This window comes from Sus scrofa, chromosome 8 (assembly GCF_054392235.1).
Source record: "Sus scrofa isolate SSC_HxYL_T2T_F1_AM1 chromosome 8, Sscrofa_HxYL_maternal_Yorkshire_Landrace_v2.0, whole genome shotgun sequence".
Lineage (NCBI taxonomy): Eukaryota > Metazoa > Chordata > Mammalia > Artiodactyla > Suidae > Sus > Sus scrofa.
In genome coordinates this window covers 92,774,497-92,797,059 of record NC_139390.1, presented here as the reverse complement: position 1 = coordinate 92,797,059, position 22,563 = coordinate 92,774,497, and the positions used below count along the sequence as shown (strand labels likewise).

The 22,563-nt window shown below is 44.9% G+C and overlaps 1 protein-coding gene across 2 annotated transcripts in view; it reads right to left on the bottom strand.

Annotated features, from left to right (window-relative positions):
- Nucleotides 1–14,435: 14,435 nt before the first annotated feature.
- Nucleotides 14,436–22,563, bottom strand: part of RNF150 (ring finger protein 150) — a 248,337-nt gene continuing 240,209 nt past the window's right edge. The window contains exon 7 of one of the 2 annotated variants that reach the window (XM_084972820.1): nucleotides 14,436–22,408. In XM_084972820.1, the coding sequence (XP_084828946.1) occupies nucleotides 22,290–22,408 (119 nt within the window). In that variant the 3' untranslated portion in view covers nucleotides 14,436–22,289. The remainder of the gene's footprint in view (nucleotides 22,409–22,563) is intronic. The other variant, XR_014812876.1, reaches the window with a different exon arrangement.

The following is a 22,563-nucleotide window of genomic DNA, read 5'->3' as shown; positions in this document are numbered from 1 at the left end:
AACTCCTAGCCTGGGAAACTCCATATGCCACGGGTGTGGCTGTAAAAAACAAACAAACAAACAAACCCCAAACAACTCCCCCCAACAGATCCTGTTTCTCTGCTGTGGCAGCTTTAGTCTTCACAGAGTCCACTTCAGAAGGAAGTAAAGGGTCGTCCACTTTTGTTTCCTCATCTCTCTCTGCTCCATCGACCTTCCAAATCTCACTTCTGCTTCTCTCCTTCTGGCCTGGGTTGCCATTCTTTTTTCCCAATTCATCTAGTTTTCCCTTGGAAGCGGTGTCAAGTTGTTATCAAACCAGGTTCATTTGCCCAACACGCAGCAAGCCAAGATGCTGAGATGCTGAGGTTTGCAGCAAAGAAAGGTTTATTCATGAGGCAGCCAAGCCAGGAGATAGGAGAGGAGTCTCAGCTTGGCCTCTCTGAAGGGGAGGAGCTCGAGCTCTTTATAAACTAAAGAAGCAAGATGGTCCTAGGTGTGGGGAAGGGTAGGGGCAGAATGAGGTAATTGGGGTGGTGTGCAGGCATATCTGAATTACATGCTTTTTCATGTGATGGATGGTCATAAACGGGGGCGCTTAGCATGATCCAAGGGTGGAATTTCCGGCTCTCTGAGGTCAAAAAGGTCATTCCCTGGACACTTTTATTTATTTATTTTATTTAATTTTAATTTTTGTTTTGTTTTGTCTTTTTGCTATTTCTTGGGCCGCTCCCGCGGCATAAGGAGGTTCCCAGGCTAGGGGTCCAATTGGAGCTGTAGCCGCCAGCCTACACCAGAGCCACAGCAACGTGGGATCCGAGCTGCGTCTGCGACCTACACCACAGCTCACGGCAACGCCGGATCATTAACCCACTGAGCAAGGGCAGGGATCGAACCCGCAACCTCATGGTTCCTAGTCGGATTCGCTAACCACTGCACCACGACGGGAACTCCCCCTGGACACTTTTAGGGTCAGTGGTCCCAACCAGCCTTAACCCACTGGAGCTCGCTAGACACAGCTGACTCCAAGTTTCTGGAAACTATCTAGGGCAAACTGCTTATTGTGTAGGCTACGGGAAGCTTGGAGGGGCGGAAATTTGCAACAACAAAATCATTAAAGCAGGCTTGCTCATTGAAGGCAGACTACAAGAAGCAGAGGGCTTTTTTGTTGTTGTTGTTGTTGTTGTTGTTGTTGCTTTTCAGGGCTGCACTTGCGGCATATGGAAGTTCGCAGGCTAGGGGCCAAATCAGAGCTACAGCTGCCGGCCTGCACCACAGCCACAGCAACGCCAGGTCCTCAACCCACAAGCAGAGGGGTTTTTAACAAGCTGTAAGACAGGCTCAGGAATTTCTGTTAGGCACAGGTTTCTGTTAACCCTGTGGGGCATGGTTTCAAAGTCACAAGCAGATAATAAAGGAAAGAAGGAAAAGGATCTTTGAGGTTCAGACGTATTCCTAGAATGATTCACCACGTGGCAGCAGAATTCTGGGTATACATTTTCCCTTGCCTTATCAAGAATTCCCATCTTTAATTTTGTTTAAGATTTAAACAGGGTGAGTTCCCATTGTGGCTCAGCTGATTAAGGACTTGCATCCATTTTTAGTTGATTTTTGAATAAGGTGTGAGAATTAAGTCAAGATTTATTTTTGGGGTGATTTTGAGGGGCTGCTAAGGATGTCCAATTACTCCAGCATTATTTGTTGAAAAGGCTGTTTTTCCTCCACTGCGCTGCTTTCACACTTTGTCAAATACCACTTGGGCATACTTGCGTGGGTCTATTTCTGGCTTTGCTGTGCTGTTCCATTGTCACACATGCCTATCCCTCTAACACACCACACAGTCTTCATCAATGTGGCTCTCTATTAAGTTTTGGAAATGACTAGACTGATTTCTCCAGTTTCATTTTTTTAATTCTTAAAGATCTTCTAGTTTCTTTGCCTACCAATATAACTTTTAGAATAATCTTACCTCTATCTACAAAAAAATCTTTGGTAGCATTTTGATAGGAATTGTGTTAAACCTGTATATCAACTTGGGGAGTTGATACTACCAGTTTAAGACAACTCCCAACCAAATTGTAGACTTGAAAGTTTCAGGAAAATAAAACAGACACTGGAGAGTTCAACCAGGCACCAGGCAGCTGTGCGCCAGGATTGGTCTATGTGGGATGAAAGGCTTTGCAACCTAGACTATTACAGGGTGACTCTCCTATTACACTTCCTATTTTTTTTTAAATTTTTAAATTTTTTGTCTTTTTGCTATTTCTTTGGGCCGCTCCTGTGGCATATGGAGGTTCCCAGGCTAGAGGTCTAGTTGGAGCTGTAGCCACTGGCCTACGCCAGAGCCACAGCAACGCGGGATCCGAGCCGCATCTGCAACCTACACCACAGCTCATGGCAACGCCGGATCCTTAACCCACTGAGCAAGGCCAGGGACCAAACAAACCCGCAACCTCATGGTTCCTAGTCGGATTCGTTAACCACTGCGCCATGACAGGAACTCCTAGACTTCCTATTTTATGTGGCTTCTGGGCTTTGACTTCTCTCTTCTTCTCTCCAGAAAGCCACAAAATGAAAATCCCATGTTTTTAGGGTGAATAACTAGATCCTCCAAGATCGAAAGAAGCGTCTGTTTTTATTTGCACTTCTGGGATCCTGAGTTCTCCTTCATTGTAGGCTTGGTAATTTTTTTTTTTTTTTTTTTTTTTTTTTTTTTTTTTTTGTCTTTTGCCTTTTTGCCTTTTCTTGAGCCGCTCTCGCGGCATATGGAGGTTCCCAGGCTAGGGGTCTAATCGGAGCTGTAGCCCCTGGCCTACGCCAGAGCCATAGCAACGCGGGATCCGAGCCTCGTCTGCGACCTACACCACAGCTCATGGCAACACTGGATCCTTAACCCACTGAGCAAGGCCAGGGATCGAACCCACAGGATCGAACCCATAACCTCATGGTTCTTAGTAGAATTCGTTAACCACTGCGCCACGATGGGAACTCCAGCTTGGTAATTCCTTACTATCTGGTCAGTTCTTTCGTTTTTTAAAGGTGTATTATATACATTATCATCCCTATTTATTTCTACTTTATCCTGTTTAAAAAAGAGAATGGGATGGGCTTTGTTAAGTGAGTAAGTGTCATAGAACCTACACACTGTGGGCAAAGATATTATATTTTATTTTTCATCTCTCTGGCTTCTTTTCTTCTGAGGTCAGCAGGAATGGGTTTTCATCTCATTAGAGGTAGTAAATTCTGAAATCTAAGAGTTGTTTTTCTAAGACTGTGTGTGGGATATGGGATAAATGAATAATTAATAGATATCGTCATTCTGTCATTCTTTTGTGTCCTTGAGATTCAGAATTCTCATTATAGAATAAAGATGCATACAGATGAAACAGACACATTTAAAAGCTTTGCAGTACTAGACTTGAAGTAGAAGTAGCAGGATAAACTCAGGAGGTTTTAAAAAAATTGTAGGTATCACTGAAGAGGCATAGAAACAATAACCAAGCTAGGAGCAATGAGTATGATGAATGCTTAGTGGCCTATTATTTCTTAGACCTATAGCTAATTCCATCTTTGGGGCAGGAAATGTACAAGAAGATTCTGGAACATTTCTTTATGTCAGAGAGTGAGAAAGCTCTTGAAGGATAGTAGTGTAGGAAGGACTTTGGACTCAACTCAAAGAGACTCCCATTGGCCAAAGATAGGACAACTTGAGCTTCTCACAGCAAAGTCTAAGCTAAAGAGTTATCCCAATTGGTGTAGCCCAGCTTAGCAGCGTCCTGCATGGAGCATGGCTTTCTCTGGTGTCTATTATAGATTTCGCTCTTTAGGACTTTGCTTTGCTAAGGGAAGGGATGAACTGAGTCTAGAGCTGCCTTTTCCAAGTCCCTTGTTTAGTAAGAATACATTATCTCACCTGAATTAATACTTTTTGTCTGCTCCTCATCAATGCTGGCATCCTGGAAAATGGTTCTTTATAAAATATGCCCCTTTAATGACCAGTCTCAAAGTTTTTGTTTTACGTGATTTAATCTTATCCTTTTCTATAATTTTTCCCTATATTTTGCAGCTAATATTTAAATGTCTCATTTATACTATTTTCCCCAAATCTCCCAAATAGCCTGGTGTACAGTAATCACATATTCCTAATTCTAATTCCTGGGTGAAATTGTTTATTTTTTTTTTCTTTTTGGATGAAAAGGATAAAACAGGTAGGTGGGGAGCAGGTTGATCCTTCAGTCATTTATTGTGCAAATACATATAGCCAGCCTGCTCTGAGCCAGGTCCTGTGCTGGGCATGGGGATACACGGAGAATAAAAACATGAACCTTAATCCCAAGGTATGCGCCGTCTAGAGAGGAAAATCAATACTCATCTAACAATCACATGAGTGAATTATTCATGCCGAGCATTGTCTCATACTATGTTGAGCACACACAGGTGACCTGTCATTAGAGCTATGAAAGCAAAGTACAGGGTGCTCTGTAAACATTTAGCAAAAAAGGCTGCCTAACCTAGAGCTGAGAGATGCTTCCTCCATGGGAAAGCGGCTGAGCCAAGATCCCAAGGAGCACAGACTGAACTAGAAGAAGGGGAGTGGGGCTGGAACACTTGGAGTGAGTGGGGAGTGGTATGAGATAATTTTGAGATGCCAGAGCCTGCAGGACTTAGGAGGTCAAGTTAAGGATTCCGTTTCATTTTTTTGTTTTTGTTTTTGCTTTTCTTTTAGGGCTGCAGGTGTGGCATAGGGAAGTTCCCAGGCTAGGGGGTCGAATTGAAGCTACGGCTGCCGGCCTATGCCACAGCCACAGCAACATGGGATACGAGCCCCATTTGTGACCTACACCACAGCTCTCGGCACCACTGGATCCTTAACCCAGTGAGTGAGGGCAGGGAGGAATCCAAGTCTTCATGGATACTAGTTGGGTTCATTTCTGCTGAGCCACAATAGGAACTCCAAGTTAAGGATTCTGTACTGTACTTGGACTTAGTAGAAATGGGAGGACATTAGAAGATTTTAATTGTGTGTGTATGTGTGTTTGTGTGTGTGTGTTTATATAGAGGCTGATCTTGGTGCTGTGCTTTTTTTTGTCTATTCCAGAGGCATGCGGAAATTTCCAGGCCAGGGATCGAAACGGAGCCACAGCAGTAACCTAAGCCATGGCAGTAACAACATTGAGTCCTTAACTGTCAGGCCACCAGGGAACTCCTTTCGGATGTGCTTAAGCTAAACGATTAAATGCATGCGCTGTCTTGTGAAATGCTTCATGGAATAAGACATTTGTGGCCAATCAGTGAATACATGATACTCTAAGCACGTTTCTTCCATGTGACTTTGCAGCAACATAAGTCTGGCCAGGGAGAGGGCATTTCTAGTTTTGTCAGTTCTAACCTGCTTCTCAGTGGGGGAGACAAATTTTCAGTAATACATAAACCTAAGTGTTCTGTCTTCTGGTTTAGTCCAATACACATTCTTTCTTCTCTAATACACCCCCTACCTCAGCCATGTTGGTTGGTGGCATCTGTCCCCCTTCTTACAAGGGTTACTGGTACAAGGGTTACTGGACAAGATTTCGGAATAGTTATTCTTTCTCAAAATTACCCTGCAAACTCTGTTTCCAGCGAAGCCACACACCTCTGTTCTCCAATGCCAGGGCCCCTCTTCCATTCAATGGTCAACTGAGCCCCCTACTGGGAGAAACAGTGCAACTACACAAATACCATCAGAAGGCAAGTGCTCACTATCACTGGTGCATTACCATCCAATGCTAACTGTCTTTCCTGTGCACCGGCTAAGAAACCTACTTTTTACACTAGTTTGAAGTCCTTTGCAGTCACTCAGACATATAATTACAAATAATTAGCTTTTCATTCTGTGCATTTCCCAATGATTCTGAAGAGTCATTGTAACAGTTAATACCAAATAGATTTATGGTCTTGAAAAATCTGGAACTGATGTTAAGAAAGAATTCGATCCAGTATCCTGCTTCAAGAACTTCTAACCTCTTCATGATGCTGAGTTATCTATTCTATTCCCAATATTTCCAAGGAAGTGACATCACAAGAGCATAAAAAAACAATTTCTCTGTTTCTAGCAATTCTTTGGGTTCACAGAATTGATAAATATCTCTTTTAAAATTTATTTTAGAATACTTTTAGACTTCTGGAAACATTACAAAGATAGTACAGAGCATTCCTGTTGTCTCTCACCTTATTTTCCCTCTTAATATCTGATATTACCCTGGTACATTTGTTGCAATTAAGGGATCATCACTGGTACATTCCTGGGAACTAAACTCCAGCTGTTTTCCAGATTTCACTCATTTTCCCTTAATATCCTTTTTCTGTCCCAGTATCCCATCTCCAATACCACATTACACTTCATCTTCTTGTCTCCTTAGACTCCTCTGATTTCTGAGAGTTTGTATAACTTAGATTTTGATAGTCTTGACCACTTCGAGAATACCAGTCATTGATTTGGAAGAATGTCCCTTTGCATGGACTTGCCTGGGTTTTTTTTATTTTGTTTTTTAATTTTCCTTTTTTTGTGTGTGTGTGTGTGTGACCGTGGCATGCAGAGACTTGATGTGGGATCTTAGTTTCCAGACGAGGGATTAAACCCAGGCTGTGGTGGTGAAAGTGCCAAGTCCTAACCACCAGACTACCAGGAAACTCTCTTCATTATAATTTTATTATTTATTGTTTGGGTCTATTTCCTTTATATATTCACTTGACAACCTTTACTTTAATATCTCTAATTTTTCTCTTATTTTCAGTGTGCATTGCTGCTGTAAGATGAGGCTTGCTAATAATATCACCTAACATCTGCAATATTTGTTCTATTCTAAATCTTAGCTATTTGAAAATTTTATCCCAAACACAGGGACAATACTCTAAACCTTCCCTACTATATATATTTTTTTAATTTAATTTTTTTCTTTTTTTGGCCACACCCATGGCATCTGGAAGTTCTGGGTCAGAGATCAAATCCAAGCCCCACCACAGAGACAATACTGTCTCCTTAACTCGTTGTACCACAGCAGGCACTCCCAAACCTTCCCTACTTTTTTATTAAAAAATTTTTTTTTTGGTCTTTGTCTTTTTAGGGCTGCACCTGCAGCATATGGAAGTTCCCAGGTTAGGGGTCGAATCAGAGCTGTAGCTGCCAGCCTACACCACAGCCATGGCAACACTGGATCCTTAACCCACTGAGCGAGGCCAGGGATTGAACCCTCGTCCTCGTGGATACTAGTTGGGTTCGTTAACCTCTGAGCCACGATGGGAACTCTTTTTTTTTTTTTTTCCATTTGTTTCCAGTGTATTTGTCGTCTCGATGAAGCATTTTTATGATAGCAGCTTTAAAATCTTTGTCAGATAATGCTGACATCTCTGTCAGCTCAGTCTTAAGCCTGATTTTTTTTTTTTCTAATCATGGTTATACTAGGTTTATGTTTTGAATTTGGGGAGGAAGCCACAGATCTAAAGTAACTCTCTCTTCACATCATAACATAGAGACACACTAGCAACAAGACTTATCGCTGCTGAGGTTGGCTTTGATCATCTGGCTGGGGTAGTGTCAGATTTCTCCATGGCAAAGTCACTTTGTTATTATTTTTCATTTAAGTCTCTTCGCTTTTGTTTTATAGGGATGAACTTGTCAGCTGTCCCTTTAGAAGAGGGAAAGCAGTGTCATGCACGGGTGAAAAACAGTTTCTAAAAGCCAGAAAGACTTGGGTGTAAAAACAGTGTTGCTGTGGCTGTGGTGTAAGCTGGCAGCTGCAGCTCCGATTCAGTCCCTAGCCCAGGAACGTCCACATGCCGCAGGTGTGGCCATAAAAAAGAAAAAAAATAAAATTAAAAAGTAATGCAACTGAATGTATACACAAAACAGAAACAGTCTGGGCCCACTTTAAATCTTTCATAAATCAATTCAGGTCATACGAGTGGCTGGATTCTGGTCCTGAGCTCATTAGAGGGCTTGTCTGTGGTGACGGCATCCAGTGTGAAAAGCTCCAGGGCCAGGGATCAGACCCGCTCCCGAGGGCCATAGCAGTGACAACACTGGGTCCTTAACCTGCTGTGCCACCAGGGAACTCTCACAAAGCCTAAAATATTTACCTGGCCCTTTACAGGAGAAAAACAACTGTGTATCTCTAGACCATGAGGGAGCAGCATATTCACCTGGGGAAATTCCATGTTTGGTTTTCATCTCCCTTCTGGGTAGTATTTTCTTATGGCTTCTGGCCTCCAAGGATTTTTCTTACTTTCCCATCAATTTAGCTACTCTCCTTAAGGGAGATTAAAAAAAATGTCCAATATTTTTAAGGGTTCTGTAGTTTGGAGGAGTTTCTCTGGACATCTGGTCCCCCATAATATATGAAAAACAAACCCACTGCTACACCTTCTGCCAAGCGAGTCTCAGTGTCAGAGGAGGGCTAGAAGAAGGGCAGGCTGCTGCCTTCATTTCTTTTTGAAGGAGTGAGTGCAGAAAGGGAATAACTCACTTTGAGATGGTGAGGCAAGGAGCTTCCTGGCACAGCTTAAATTAGCCAGCAGGCACCGGGACTGACCTTGTGGGTGTACGGGAGGGTGTTCCTGCTTAGAGACTGTGGTCGTGTCCATCCTAATTCTTTTTTTTTAAATCTTTTTGGGGCCAAACCCTTGGCATATGAGGTTCCTAGGCCAAGGGTCCATATGAGGTTCCTAGGCTAGGGGTCCAATTGGAGCTATAGCTGTCGGCCTACAGCACAGCCACAGCAATGGGGGATCCGAGCCACATCTGTGACCTACACCACAGCTCACGGCAACGCCGGATCCTTAACCCACTGACTGAAGCCAAAGATCGAACCTGCGTGCTCATGGATACTAGTCGGGTTCATTAACCGCTGAGCAGCGACGGGAACCCTGTGTCCATCCTAATTCTGTTTCCAGGTTACAATGGCTCCTGTTCAGGGCATGGGGCCTGACTCTACAACAAGCTTCTTCTCAATCTAATACTATCCAACTTTCAGCTTTTCCTGCTCTCCATCCCTGGACTTTTGAGCTGATGGAGATGCCCGTCCATTTATGGACGCAGTGTGGTGCAGCCCAAGGATCTGTTGCAACAGTGGGGTCAGGAAACCCAAATTCCAGCCCTAACTCTGGTCCTAATTCATGTCCTCCCTTTTCTCTTCCTCCTCATTTCAAATACAGACAATACAAAAGAGAGCGCTATGAGACAAACGGATCACTTTTCATTTTCCCCGGCCTTCGAGAAAGGCTGTTTCATTAGATGGACAGGGTTTTGGTCATAACGTCAGGTCAGGGCTCAGTCTGATTTCCAGGCCTAACTCTATCGTGTTCTTAATTCTGTAATTAAGTTCTCTGCACTCACATGTATTTATAGATATTGATGTTATTCCCAAACTCTGACTTTTTTTTTTTCCTTAGCGATTTGAGAGACTCGATTCCCATTAGATGTATAATTCCAACGACAGCTGTGTTGTGTATACAGCTCTCATGGCAACCAAGGGCCGTGCCCGCCAAGGAAAGCTGGCTCTGCTTTCTCCCTTGACTGTTTGGTAAATGATCCTTAAGAACAAAAAAGCCAGGAACGTTAGAGGGAGGCACAGAGAGGGAGCCAAGTTGTGGGCCACGGGGGTGCGTCCTGACTCTGATCAGACCCTCTGGCTGTTCCTGCAGGGACAGGGTGGGAATGCCTTCCACACCAGAAAGGTCTGAGGACTTTGGGAGGTTGTCACCTTCCAGGCTGCCAGCAAATACAGGGTCCCCCCACCCCCACCCCGTTGGAGACTTTAGCGACATCCTGCCGGTGCAGGGTGTGTGGCTACAAAATTGATGAAGGGGAATCTAGGCACTGGGTGGTGCAGAGAGCTCTCCTGGTCTTTGATGGCACAGCGGAAAGCTCACTGTCCCTTATTTATTTTTTTAACTTCTCCCTTCCTTCCTCCCTCCCTCATTTCTTTTCCTTCCATCTTTCCTTCTTTCTTTCTTTCCCTCCCTTCCACCCTCTCTCCTTCTCTCTCTCTCCTTTTGGCTTTTTAGGGCCGCACCTACCGCTTATGGAGGTTCACAGGCTAAGAGTGAATTGGAGCTGTAGCTGCTGGCCTATACCACAGCTCATGGCAACTCAGGATCCTTAACCCACTGAGCGAGGCCAGGGATCGAACCTGCATCCTCACGGATACTAGTCGGGTTCGTGAACACTGAACCATGACAGGAACACCCCTTTCTCTCATTCTTGTCTCTCTTTCTTTCTCTTGTCCTGCCGGTGGCCTGTGGAAGTTCCTGGGCCGGGAATCAAACTTACGCCACAGCAGACCCAGAACCAGGCCACTGTAGTGACAACATCAGATCGTTAACCTGCTGTGTCACAAGACAACTCCTGTCCCTTACTCCTTTTTTTTGGGTGCACCTGCGGCATGTAGAAGTTCCCCAAGCCAGAGATACAACCTGCGCCACAGCAGTAACCTGAGCCACAGCAGTGACAATGCTGGATCCTCAACCCGCTGGGCCACCAGGGGACTCCTCACTGCCCCTTATTCTTCTGGCCAAGAACAAAGAGTCACCGTGAGAGGTGAGGGAGACCCTGCCTGTTGTCGGGTCATGAACGATGATGCAACTCTTGCTCTAAAATGTCTCAAAAATAATGAAACCTCTCTCTGTCACTGCACTTCTCCTCACCTGGCACCCTCACTCTTCAATGCATAGAAATTATCACAGAGAAAAATAATTCACGTGCTCACCCACCAACCCCTCTCCCTGATCCGGTGCAGTGCAGCACTCAGCCAAGGCAAGGGGATGAGCTGGGCTCCTGACATTGGTTTAGAAGGGATTATCAGAAAAGAACTAGGAGTTCCCGTTGTGGCACAGTGGTTAACGAATCCGACTAGGAACCATGAGGTTGCGGGTTCGATCCCTGCCCTTGCTCAGTGAGTTAACAATCCAGCATTGCCGTGAGCTGTGGTGTAGGTTGCAGACGCGGCTCGGATCCCGTGTTGCTATGGCCCCGGTGTAGGCTGGCGGCTACAGCTCCGATTGGACCCCTAGCCTGGGAACCTCCATATGCCGCGGGAGCGGCCCAAGAAATGACAAAAAAAAAAAAAAAAAAAAAAAAAAAAGAACTAGACACACTTGTGTTCTTTTTGAATAGTGGTTTAGTGCCTATCACCCCAAACACAGGCGTTAATAGGCTAAGGGTTGGGTGGTTAAGCTGGCCCCGCTGGCTTAGGACAAAGGGCTGGGGAGTTTTATATCTTTCCATCTGCCAAAGGAAGGGTGTGCTGTGTGGCTTCTCAAAAGTCCACAAAGGAGTTCCCGTCGTGGCGCAGTGGTTAACAAATCTGACTAGGAACCATGAAGTTGCGGGTTCAGTCCCGGCCCTTGCTCAGTGGATTAAGGATCTGGCATTGCCATGAGCTGTGGTGTAGGTTGCAGACGCAGCTCGGATCCCGCATTGCTGTGGCTCTGGTGTAGGCCGGCGGCTACAGCTCCGATTCGACCCCTAGCCTGGGAATCTCCATATGCTACCGCAGCAGCCCTAAAAATTGCAAAAAGACAAAAAAAAAAAAAAAAAAAAAAAAGTCCACGAAGTGGCGTGTCTGGGAGGCCAGGGCCTCTGCATCCCGGAGGAATGGTAAAGAAGCCACGGGGTCGCCCCCACCTGCTCCCTGGCACCTGTGGGACTCAGGGTCCCCAGTGACCTGTTTATTGGGGTATGTCCTCTCCAGGGGACTGGGGCACCAGGCTGGCAGTACAGGCTTTCCACGCTGGCCTTTCCCTGACAGAGGTGGAGAGGGACAATGGTCTGACATGGAAAACAAGGTCTGGCAACTTTATTCTGGCTTGTAAACCTACATGTTCTGTGCAGTTTTGAAAAATATAACCCTTGAGAGAGGATTCTGTCCTCACTCAGCTTCGGGAAAAGTAGTGACTAGGTCAAGACCTTCCCAGAGCTTCGAATAGCTGAGATGTATTGTATGGACCCTTTTTCCAGCTAAGCTGACCTTGGGGCTCTGCTACTGAAGTTTCTGACCTAACCTGAAATGTGCCCCACTGAACACACTTCCCGATTTGTGAACCCCTGGTCTGGAAAAGGGGTCAAGAAGGATGATTTCTAGGAGTTGCCACTGTAGCACAGTGGGTTAAGCATCCCACTGCAGCTTCTCAGGTCACTATGGAGGTGCGGGTTCTACCCATGGCCTGGCACAGTGGGTCGAAGCGATGCTGCAGCTGTGGCTTGGATTCAATCCCCAACCCAGAAACTTCCACATGCCTCGGGTGTGGCCATGGGGGAAAAAACCTGGTGTGTTGGGGGGGGGGTGCTTTCTAGATCCTGGATAATAACTTCCCACCCTGGATGTCAGCTTTACTGGTGACAACAGGTGTCTGAACAGATAAAAGTTGTGATCATGGAAGCATAAGCAGAATTTAAAATACCTTCGAATGTGGCACAGGCAATATTACTGAGAATTCCCTTAGGATTTCTTCTCAGAAAGAAAGCTTGGATTGTCCCAGGGTCACGCCTCCAGGTCACTAGCACTTTCCAGCTAGCCACACGGCGGTTTGCACTTGGGTAGGAAGGAGCTCTGTCTAGGGGGTCAGAGCACGCAACATGGTTTGGCTTTTTGCTAGCAGACGGTGTGGCATCCACAACCCCAGAGGGTGCCGGGCCAGGGACAAGGCTTCAGACTTAGGCTGAACTGCACTTGGCACATCCTGCCCTGCCTGTTCCTCCAGGGCATGTGTCAGCATCTTGGATGGGCTGGACCCAGGGTCTTTAAACCCCACCGGACCTGTCAGTTTGAAGTGGGTAATAACAATGAATAGGCACCTTTCCCATTTTCCATCTTCCTTTCCTACCTTCCCAGGCTGGCAGCTCCCATCTTTGAAATTTCCTTAGCATTCCCTTGCTAATTCGAAGGAATTGTTGCTTCATAATCCTTTAGAGGTATACAAATAAATGTAAGGAAGGACCTGGCTGGCTCAACCCATCCAGTGGGCTCCATGGGTGACAGTGCTAAGTTCCTACCCAACAGCACCTCGAGAGAATTCAGCTGCAATTCTTCTGCTAAGTTGCCCAAAATCTTTGAATGGCTTCACGTAGAGGAACAGAGCTAAGAAGAGGTCTTCCGACCTGGCACTTGACTTACCTGAGAGAAATGAAGAAGTTAAGAGAATCCCTCACTCTTATAATATCATCATGATCCCCCCACCTTTTCTCTGCTGCACCCTGGCACATGGAATTTCCTGCACCAGGCATTGAATCTGAGCCTACACCTGCTGGCAATGCTGGATCCTTTAAGCCACTGAGCCAGGCTGAGGATTGAACCCGTGCCTCTCCAGTTGCTACAGTCGGATTCCTAACCCACCGGACTGCAGTGGGAACTCCAAACATACATATGTATATTTTATAATCCACACTGCCACCTCTGGAACTCCAGATGAGGTGACAGAGTTAGGAAAGATGGATGACACAAACACACGCATCCGGTTCCATTTTATTAAAAAACAAAACCAAAACAAAATTTTGCAATGAAATTTCCTGGAATTCACAATCTTTTTCAAATCTTCTGGTTGCATTTTTTTTAAAACCAGTCCATAAGAACACGATTGCACGTATTTACATTATAGTCTTCTATATAACAAAAATAGCCATGTGTACCACCAAATGTTTCCAACTATTATCCTTAATATTTCGTCACTAGCCTGTATGAGACAAACAGAGTATGCTCTCCAAGCACATAGAGAATAGAATAAAGCAAAATAAAAGTCGTGTCTCCTAATAGAAGACAAATCCCTTTAAAGACAGTTTTTCAAAACTTCTGTGTATTTCAAGAGAGATATAAAGTGCTTTAGAAGGAGTAAGGTAGGTGCCTGAGGCGGGAAGAAGGAAAGAGAAAGAGACGTAATACAGAAAAAAAACAAAACAAAACAAAATCTAAAAAGCACACTGCCTCAACTAATCCTTTAAATATGCCTGTGACTTTGTGTAGGAGATGCTGTTTGGGTAAAACAGCTACATCATTGACTTCTACATTTTAACAATGAAGAGCTAATCTAAGTCAAAACAAAAAGTAACTCATGCAAATGCCATGAGGAGTAACTTTGGTGATTTGGGGTCACGTGGCAGATACATCAGGGAAGCTCAGTCTCATGATCTGAATGTGGAGAGGAGGGGGGTCCATTGCGAGTGGGGTCTGCAGACGCTGGAGGGGACGCTCAGTAAAATTCTCCCCGTGACATCATGTGTTTACAACGAACTCACATCAATCATGTTTAGGAGAGAAAAAATAAATTCGCTGGATTTTTTTCTTGCTAGTAGTGAGGAACAAGAGATTGTTTTATGCTTTCATAGTTGTATTGATTTATGATGCCATGTCTGGATTATTTCAGAATGATAAATTCATTCTTTGTAGGAGATTCTTCTTCCCCCGGGGTGCTCTAGGGGTTAAAATAAGTTTGTTTTTTTTTTTTTTTTCCCCCTTTTCACATTATTGAACTGGCAATGGCTGGTCATGGTCTGCAGTCCACAAAATCGGTGTCACATCTATACGGCTGGAAGGCTCCTCTGGAAACTAGACCAATTATCCTCCCAGCTCATGAACATTTTAAAGAACAATACCCAGTATTTTCTCAGGAAATGAATGGAATGTAACTTTTCACACGTACAAAATTACTTCGAGATTTCTAAATATAAGGGACATCCCACTATAAAAATAGCAACCCTCCCTCCCCTCCCCCATCCCGCCTCGCTTTCTAATTACAAAATGGTACAACCATTTAAGATTACTAATGGGAAATCCGGAAGTAAATCTATCATTATGTACATGTACAAAACACGTCAGCATCTCACGCCATTTACATTCATATGAAAGACGTCTGTTTATTGATCTTCCTTTGCAATTTGACAAGAAAAAAAGTTGAGATCCCGTTACAAAATAATTAGGCCCTTGCCTTACGGCTCTGCACGAATCTTCCAGCCAGAGGCATCTACTTTGCAAAACAGAACAAACGATACTCTTTCAACATTTTGCAGAAGAAAGGGGCTGCGGATGCTGAGACCTTCCATGGGGGTCCTCCTTCACCTTTTCAGAGTTTATGACGTTCCTTCCTCTTTTAACAAATGTGGACCAAATTCTCAACGACTGAGGAGGCTGTGTGATGAAAGGCAAATCCCAACTAGTTGTTGAGGAAATGGTCACGCTAGTCAAATTTAATGGGCTGAAAGAATAACGGCGATAATTCCAGCAGAGGGCACCCTGCCCTTTGCAATAACATCCTATTCCTGCGCCGTCCCAGGGACACCAACACAGACACAGACTGAAGCGTTCTTAGGCAGGTTTTCTTCCACTGCCCTACTATCTATTACTACCTGCAATAGCTTGGTAGTTTCTTCCAAAGAGCAGGACAGACTATAATTCACCAGCTCTTACACACGAAAAGTCTTTGGCTCTTTAAAATCTTCACATTCTCAAAGAGAACAATAATCTGAGTTCAACAAAGCACTAGAACGGTCTGAAACTTTTGAAGGAAAACGGGGCTATGTGCTAGACTTTCAAGATGGTGCAGTCCTGAGGCCATGATACATTTTTTTTAGATTTCTGGATTTAGTAAGGTCAATCACCAGCCTGCAAGAGAAGATCCCCTAAGGTTTTCACAGTTACACTCGAGCAAGCAAACCACCTTCTCTTTTATTTATGAGCACACTGGGAGACAACTAAACTAGCCACTGGAAGAAACATGTGTCCATTTGGATGGTGGTCAATCTTTGGTTTATACAGTCCACACGGTACCCCCATTTCCCCTACTTCTCCAAGCCCTTCCCTTAGGTACCTCACGTTGAGTTAACTATCTCCATGATTTTCTCCCTCCCTCGGTTCAGACCTACTGAACCCCTGCAGAGATGCCTCTTCTCGCCTTATCATTATCCTCAACAAATATTTATCAGGTGGCCAGAGAGAGAATGGCTCTGTAGTAAGTGCAAACATCCACAGCAGCACAAGGATGAGGAGGTCTTTGATTGCGGCGATCCCCGTAGAAGCCACTTGAAGACGAAGCATTCAAGGCAGGCTTAGTTCAGAGGGCGGCCAAGAGAGCTGTCAATGACCTCGGCACCTCCTTTGTAGAATGAGCAGGTTTTGCAATGAAAGGGCTTGGTAATCAAGGGTCTACATTCAGGATCTGGCATCACTTCTTGATCTTTAGGGTGATTAATTTAGTGTCACCAAAGGGCTCAAAGTGGAAGAGTGTGGCCACTGATCTACGAGTCTATAAATAATTGTCCCTATTTCTATGGGCCTGGAGTTGTGCGATGGTGAGGGAAGCAGGGAAAGGGAAGAGGTAAGTGATGAGAAACTCCCACCTGCTTCTCCGAATTAATTTATTTTCCAGGTAATCCCAATGTTCTTTGCCATGATGAGTGTTTACCTCATGAGCATTAAACTCCTGAAAATGCACACATCCCAAAGGACAGGGCGGCTCTAAAACTAGGGGATGATCATTTCTTTGGGAAAAGCATCCCTGTTCATATCCTACCATCCTCTTTTCGGATTTCCTGTGGCAGTATCTCCACCACCTTTTCATTGTCATCACCAGATGTACTTTTCAGTCCTGGCCAGGCAAAGAGCATGAATAAGGGGCTTCTGTGACAGAGGGCACTGCACAAGGAATTGTGTCCCTCATTTTAGGGGACTGGTTTCCTTTGCCCCTTTTTCAGTCTTAAGGAAGAAGCAGTCTCTCGGTTCATTTACAAAGGATGCTGGGATACGAAGAAGAAGCGGGCGTGGACTTTACATACAGTAGAGTCTATGTGTTTCTCCAAGAAATCCTACCCCTGGGCACCTGCGGTGAACTAGGAAGGGCAAGATGCTGGAGTTGGAAGATAATAGATTAGATAGCATTCTGGAATTGCTACCTTTCCATTATTTGCCTAGGAAACTTTTCGGGCCAGGAAGTCTTAAAAAATAAAAAGGCTTGAGGTGGTCTGTGATAAAATTAGTGATATGAGAAGTGAAAATGAGGCAAACTTCATTGCAGAGGAAGTCGATTTGCCTTTATAGTAAATGGGTTTTCCTCAACAGAGGCACAAAGACAGATTTTGCCACACAATAAAAAGGAGAAAAAAATGCCAACAACAAGAAGGATGATAATCACAGAAATGGTAATTCTATAGATCCAGAGCCACCAAGGTTTTTATTTTTTATTTTTTTTGGCTGAAAGATGGGAAAAGGATGGGAGAAGGATGTGTGGGTGTGGGTGTGTGTACAGAGAAAGAGAGAGGCATTCAGAGAGAGCCAGGGATAGAGACATGCCCAGACCAAAAGGAAAAAAAAAAAAAAAAAAAAAAGGAACGATATCTAAGTGAGAGCGTATAAAAAGATGCTCCTAGCCTTGACCTGAGGGGCTCTGTCTAGTACTACAGCCGGATGGGTCCTCTGTTTACAGAGGGTGTGACTCTCTATCTCAGATTTTCTGAAAATATTCTGATTTAAGGAGATTTCTTTGCTTTCTGTCAAGGAGGTGTATTCAATGGACACCTACATGCCATTTATTTTTTATGCTCTGCAGGAATTTTCATCTTAACACGATGAATATGACAGGACTCAAAGAGCCCCGTGTTAGGCCATCTGTCATCATTTTCGGTTCTGTAGGGATGGAGGCTGCAGGGAGGTCAGAGCACAGGACCAAATCCAGACCTACGGTACATCCAGGATGTTTCCAACAGAATAAGGGAAATGCTCAAAACACAATAAAATAAACAAAAAACCTCCTTGGACAGATCAGCCTCCAGGGTCATGATCATTGCTATGTGATGTCAGAAAAGGGATATGCCTTGGCTGCTTTTAACTTTCTACCTTCCCCAAACTCTGCACCACTCCTTGCCTAGATGATGGAGTCGACATTCTAGGGGTGATCAAATCCTAGAGATGAAATCAATATTCAGAGGCTCTGTTCACAATCAGGGCTCAGCTCTTCCCAAAGGGGCCAGCCATAGAGGAGGCAGCAATTCTTGGAGGGGATGAAATGATTCTGGGGGAATGGAAATGCTCTTTTCCTTGCCTACAGCCTTGGGGTGAGAGAGGGATGCTTACTTTCAGGTGGAGCTGGCTGCTGAGTCACGGGTGGTCAAAGTTCACCCACTGGAGCCCGGACGATCACAAGCCCCAAAGACTTCTCTGTTGAGAAGTCCCCACAAAGCCTTGCATTTGGAGTCATTATGTACTATCCCACTCTTTCCTCTGCAATCCAGCATCTTTACCTTACAGCGGTGGGGCTGGGGGCACTGGAACTGGGAAAAGCCCTGCCAATCGGGAAGAAGGCAGGCCAGGGGTTGAGGTATAGTCGGATGACTAGAGTCTAGAATTTTCTTTGGCTCCTGAGTGCCACCCATCAGCCCTAGGGTCTGGCAGAGGAGTGAGGGATATAATTATTTTTTTCTTTTTAGGGCCAGCTGTGGCATATGGAAGTTCCTAGGCTAGGGGCTGAATCGGAGCTATAGCTGCACCCTACACCACAGCCATAGTCAGGCCAGATTCGAGCTGCATCTGTGATCTATGCTGCAGCTTACAGCAACACCGGATCCTTAACCCACTGAGTGAGGCCAGGGATTGACCCCTCATCCTCATGAGTATCAGTCGGGTTCTTAACCCACTGAGCCACAATGGGAACTCCTTGAGGGATATAATTTTGTCTCAGCACCAAATCAACATAGTTTGTGTGACTTCTTCTTCTTCTTTTTTTTTTTTTTTGCTTTTTTTAGGGCTGCACCCACGGCATGTGGAGGTTCCCAGGCTAGGGGTTGAATGGGAGCTACAGCCGCCTGCCTACAGCACAGCCATAGCAATCCAGGATCTGAGCTTTGTCTGCAACCTACACCACAGCTCACGGCAATGCTGGATCCTTAACCCACTGAGCGAGGCCAGGGATCAAACCGGAAACCTCATGGTTCCTAGTCGGATTCGTTTCTGCTGCACCACTAAGGGAAGTCCTGTGTGATTTCTTATTTTTATTTTTTTAAAACAATGGTCAGGTCAAGGAACAACAGTGTATGGTCATGGAGTCAGTGGTGTGGTTAGAAAGATCCAGCAAAAATTTCAGAAAGGATGGGCTGAAGATTTATTCATTATAAAACAAATGGATTCCCAGGCCTCTGGTCAGGCGACTTGGGCGGAATCCAGTAATTGGGTTTGAACCTTTTTTCTTTGTAAGGGTCAGGGAATCTTGCGAGAGTACTGCAGAAGCTCTAGCCCTGTGCTGTCCATGGCTGGCCATGAATCACACGTGGCTGTGAGCGCTGGAGAAACGGCTGGTCCAGCCCGAGCTGTGTGCCTGATCGTAAACACACCCTGCCTGCAGAAGACTTAGTAAGAAAAAAGAATGTCAAGTATTTCATTCGAACTTTTTACATTAATTACATGTGGAATCAATCATAGTAGATTAAATAATTACATTATTAAAATCACTTTTGCCTGTCTTGCTTTTTACTGTGGCAGTGGAAAATTTAAAATTACATGTGTGACTTGCATTCCATTTCTATTGGACAGTGCAGGTCTAGACTCTTCAGAAAAGGACACATCAAGTCTGCATATGCTTCTAGAAGGTTCCTACACCCTTTGATACTCATTCTGAGCTTCCAGGGCCCTGGGTCAGAGTTTCTTCCTTGAGGGAAGGTGGTGAAAAGGACTGTGGGGTAGGGTTGTTTCCATTTTTTTTTTTTTAACCCTTCAGTGCCATTTAATCTACCAAAATCACAGGAAAATTCTTCTGAAGCAAACCTTTGGTAAAAGAGAAACTTCTAGGCTCAGAGAGTCTGCAGCAGAATCTCCTTGGGGTCCGGTCCACAGGCTTCACATTGGCTCCCGGAGCCTCACATCATCTACACAGCATCCTATTGGGACTGCCTTGGCCACAGGCCATAGAAGCAACCAATTCCTGATTTACCTGGTCCTTGGCAGGGAGAGATGACACTCATATGGAACACATTTTATATTTCTTCTGCTGTTGAATTTTTTCTTGTAATTCTACTTAATACCAAAATCTGCTTTGGGCAAAGCTGACTGTAGCAGGGGTAAGTGGTGCAGAAGAATTCCACACTGAGAACTAGGGTTTGAAGGTATCCAGCGATTGCAAACTCTGGGAATTATGGGTGGTTTTATAACACGGCAGAACAAAACCACCCCTACTTGGACTTAAAACTTCAGGCGTTTAGACAGTCATTCTCAGCAACGTGGGCGTGCCGAATCTCAAAAGCTCTTATATGTTCCATGTCAAGTCGCTCTGCCTCCCCAAGGTAGGAAGTCTACTATATGTCATCACTACCTGCCAAGAATGGATCCCTCTGACAAAATGCTCATTAGTGGTCCTGAGACCAGAACAAGGCTTGGGCATCATCCTGTTCAACTCCATCACTTTGCAGATGGAGAAGCTGAGGCCTTGCAAGCATGTGGCTCAGCCTCGCCTCCCTATTCCTGAGTCAGCCCTGCTTTCATCCCTCCCGCCTGCAGACCTGCATTTCATTATGGGAAGGACTCCAAGAGAGATGTGACATTTCTGAAGGAGGTGCTCATTTTCTTTGCCTTGCTGCCTACTTAGAAAGCATCAAAAAGGAAATCGTTAAAGGTGGTGAAAAAAGGGCAACCTGTGGTCTCCCTTGACATATATACCATAGTTCAGCCAACAGCCAGGTTTTGCAACAGAACCAAACTCTGCTTTTGGAGGAGTGTGAGTGCCGCGAGGCACAAGGGCTTCATCACTTAGGTAAATAACTCAGGGAGAGAAGCTTTCTTTTCCTAGGTAACCCCCATACAGCAGCATGGCCTTTCACAGAAAGGTGAGGTGATCCATCTGAGAAACTATTCACACTGCCTTAGTCATTTCTGCATCTGGAGCGTCTAAATGTATTACAAAATTGCCCGCTGAAAAAATAGCACATCTCTGTCATAGTTACCAAAAAAAAAAAAAAAAAAAGAATAAAAACATAAATAGTTTAAAAACACCGGTGGGTTTTCAAAATCATTTGATTTGATAACTCTTTTCCTTTCCCTCTGACTTTGTCTCTCTCCAGCGGGAGATACTTGATCTGGGCAATTCCCATGCTGTACGTTTTAGATCAAATGATTTATCAAATCACACCTCTCTCCTTACTGGGTATCTAGATGCCCTCAGGGGAGTTCTGGGAAGCAATCACCTAGGGATTTATCTAAATCCTTCCTTGAGGTCTGGGGAGGTTTAACAAAACTGTATTGGAATGAAGGTAAGACCCAGGCCCTCGTTTGGGTGGATCCAAAGATGACTGGATCTTTCCTAAAGCGTCCATCTTCTGCAGAACCCACTAGTGGAGGTAACAAAAGACTGTTGCAGCCTTGGGGAAACCAATGCAAGAGACATTTTGCTCTCAGGAGGAATATGTGGTATCTGGTTTTAAACCTAGGCTTGCAGCCCCAGCAATGGACGAGCCCTCCAGCTAACAGAGAATGGCACTAGAGGGGACTTGTGAGTTTAGAATTTCAGCCCGAGACTGTAAGATTTGGATGAACTCAACTGCCTTCCCAGAGCTTCCTTCTCATGTCACGTGGGTCATAAGAAAGGCTGGCAACTGGAAGCCAGCGTGACATCGCTGAAAAAAATGAGCAGTGGCCTCAGCAGATTCAGAGCTTGGTGCTGGGGTCTCTGGCAGTGGAGATTTTCAAGATCCACTTAAAAAAATTCAGATTCTGAATGAAAGCTGGCCTTGGACTGCTTCAGGGTGTCGAGGCTCTTCCTAAAGCCATGTACACATCATGCTGAGTGGTCAGGGCCATTCATCTCAGAGATGGAATGCCACCTGGTCCTAGCAGGAACTGATGCTTCTAAACAGAACTCTGTATAAATGCTGGAGTGAATCACAGGAAAAACAAAGGAGTGGACATAAAGTAAACTACACAGAGTCCTTAAAAAGACCCCGCCAAAGAAATCAACAACATTTCCCCAAACAGGAAAACAAAACCCAGAAGAAATGTGAAATGAAACTAAGAAGCCCTAAAAGTGTCCCTGTGATCTGTTTTAGGAACTTCTGAAGTGTGTGTCTACAAGGACATGGGAGAGAAAATCAGCTTTCAACCTCCAAGGTGCCGAGGCCATGGGCTGTTGTAGAGATGGAGAAACTGCATCCCAATGAACGCGACTTTGGATATTGCTTTTCGGTACCATTCTTGAATGGGGCGCCCTGGAGTTGCCAAGGTGTTCTGGAGGTGCGTGTGCCCAGTGCAGTCTTGGGGCACTCCTCCCTTCCTTCCCCTCGGGTCCTACCATCCTTTTTTTCTATATTTGCCATTTCAAGATTTCACCTCTTCGCAGTCTTGGTCAGTGGAAAGTTCTACATCAGACAGTCCAACTTCCATTGCCATGATCAGTGAGATGTCAGAATCACTGCTTACTGCTGGCTCCTGCTCACCTGGGGGAAGAACAAAATTCATCGTGAACACTGAGCTATGTCTTTGGATGCTGATCATTTCAATACGATTGCCTTTAATGACATTTCATGGATCCCCAAGAGAAAGGATTAAGAAAATTGCTAATCCAGGGAGTTCCCATTGTGGCTCAGTGGTT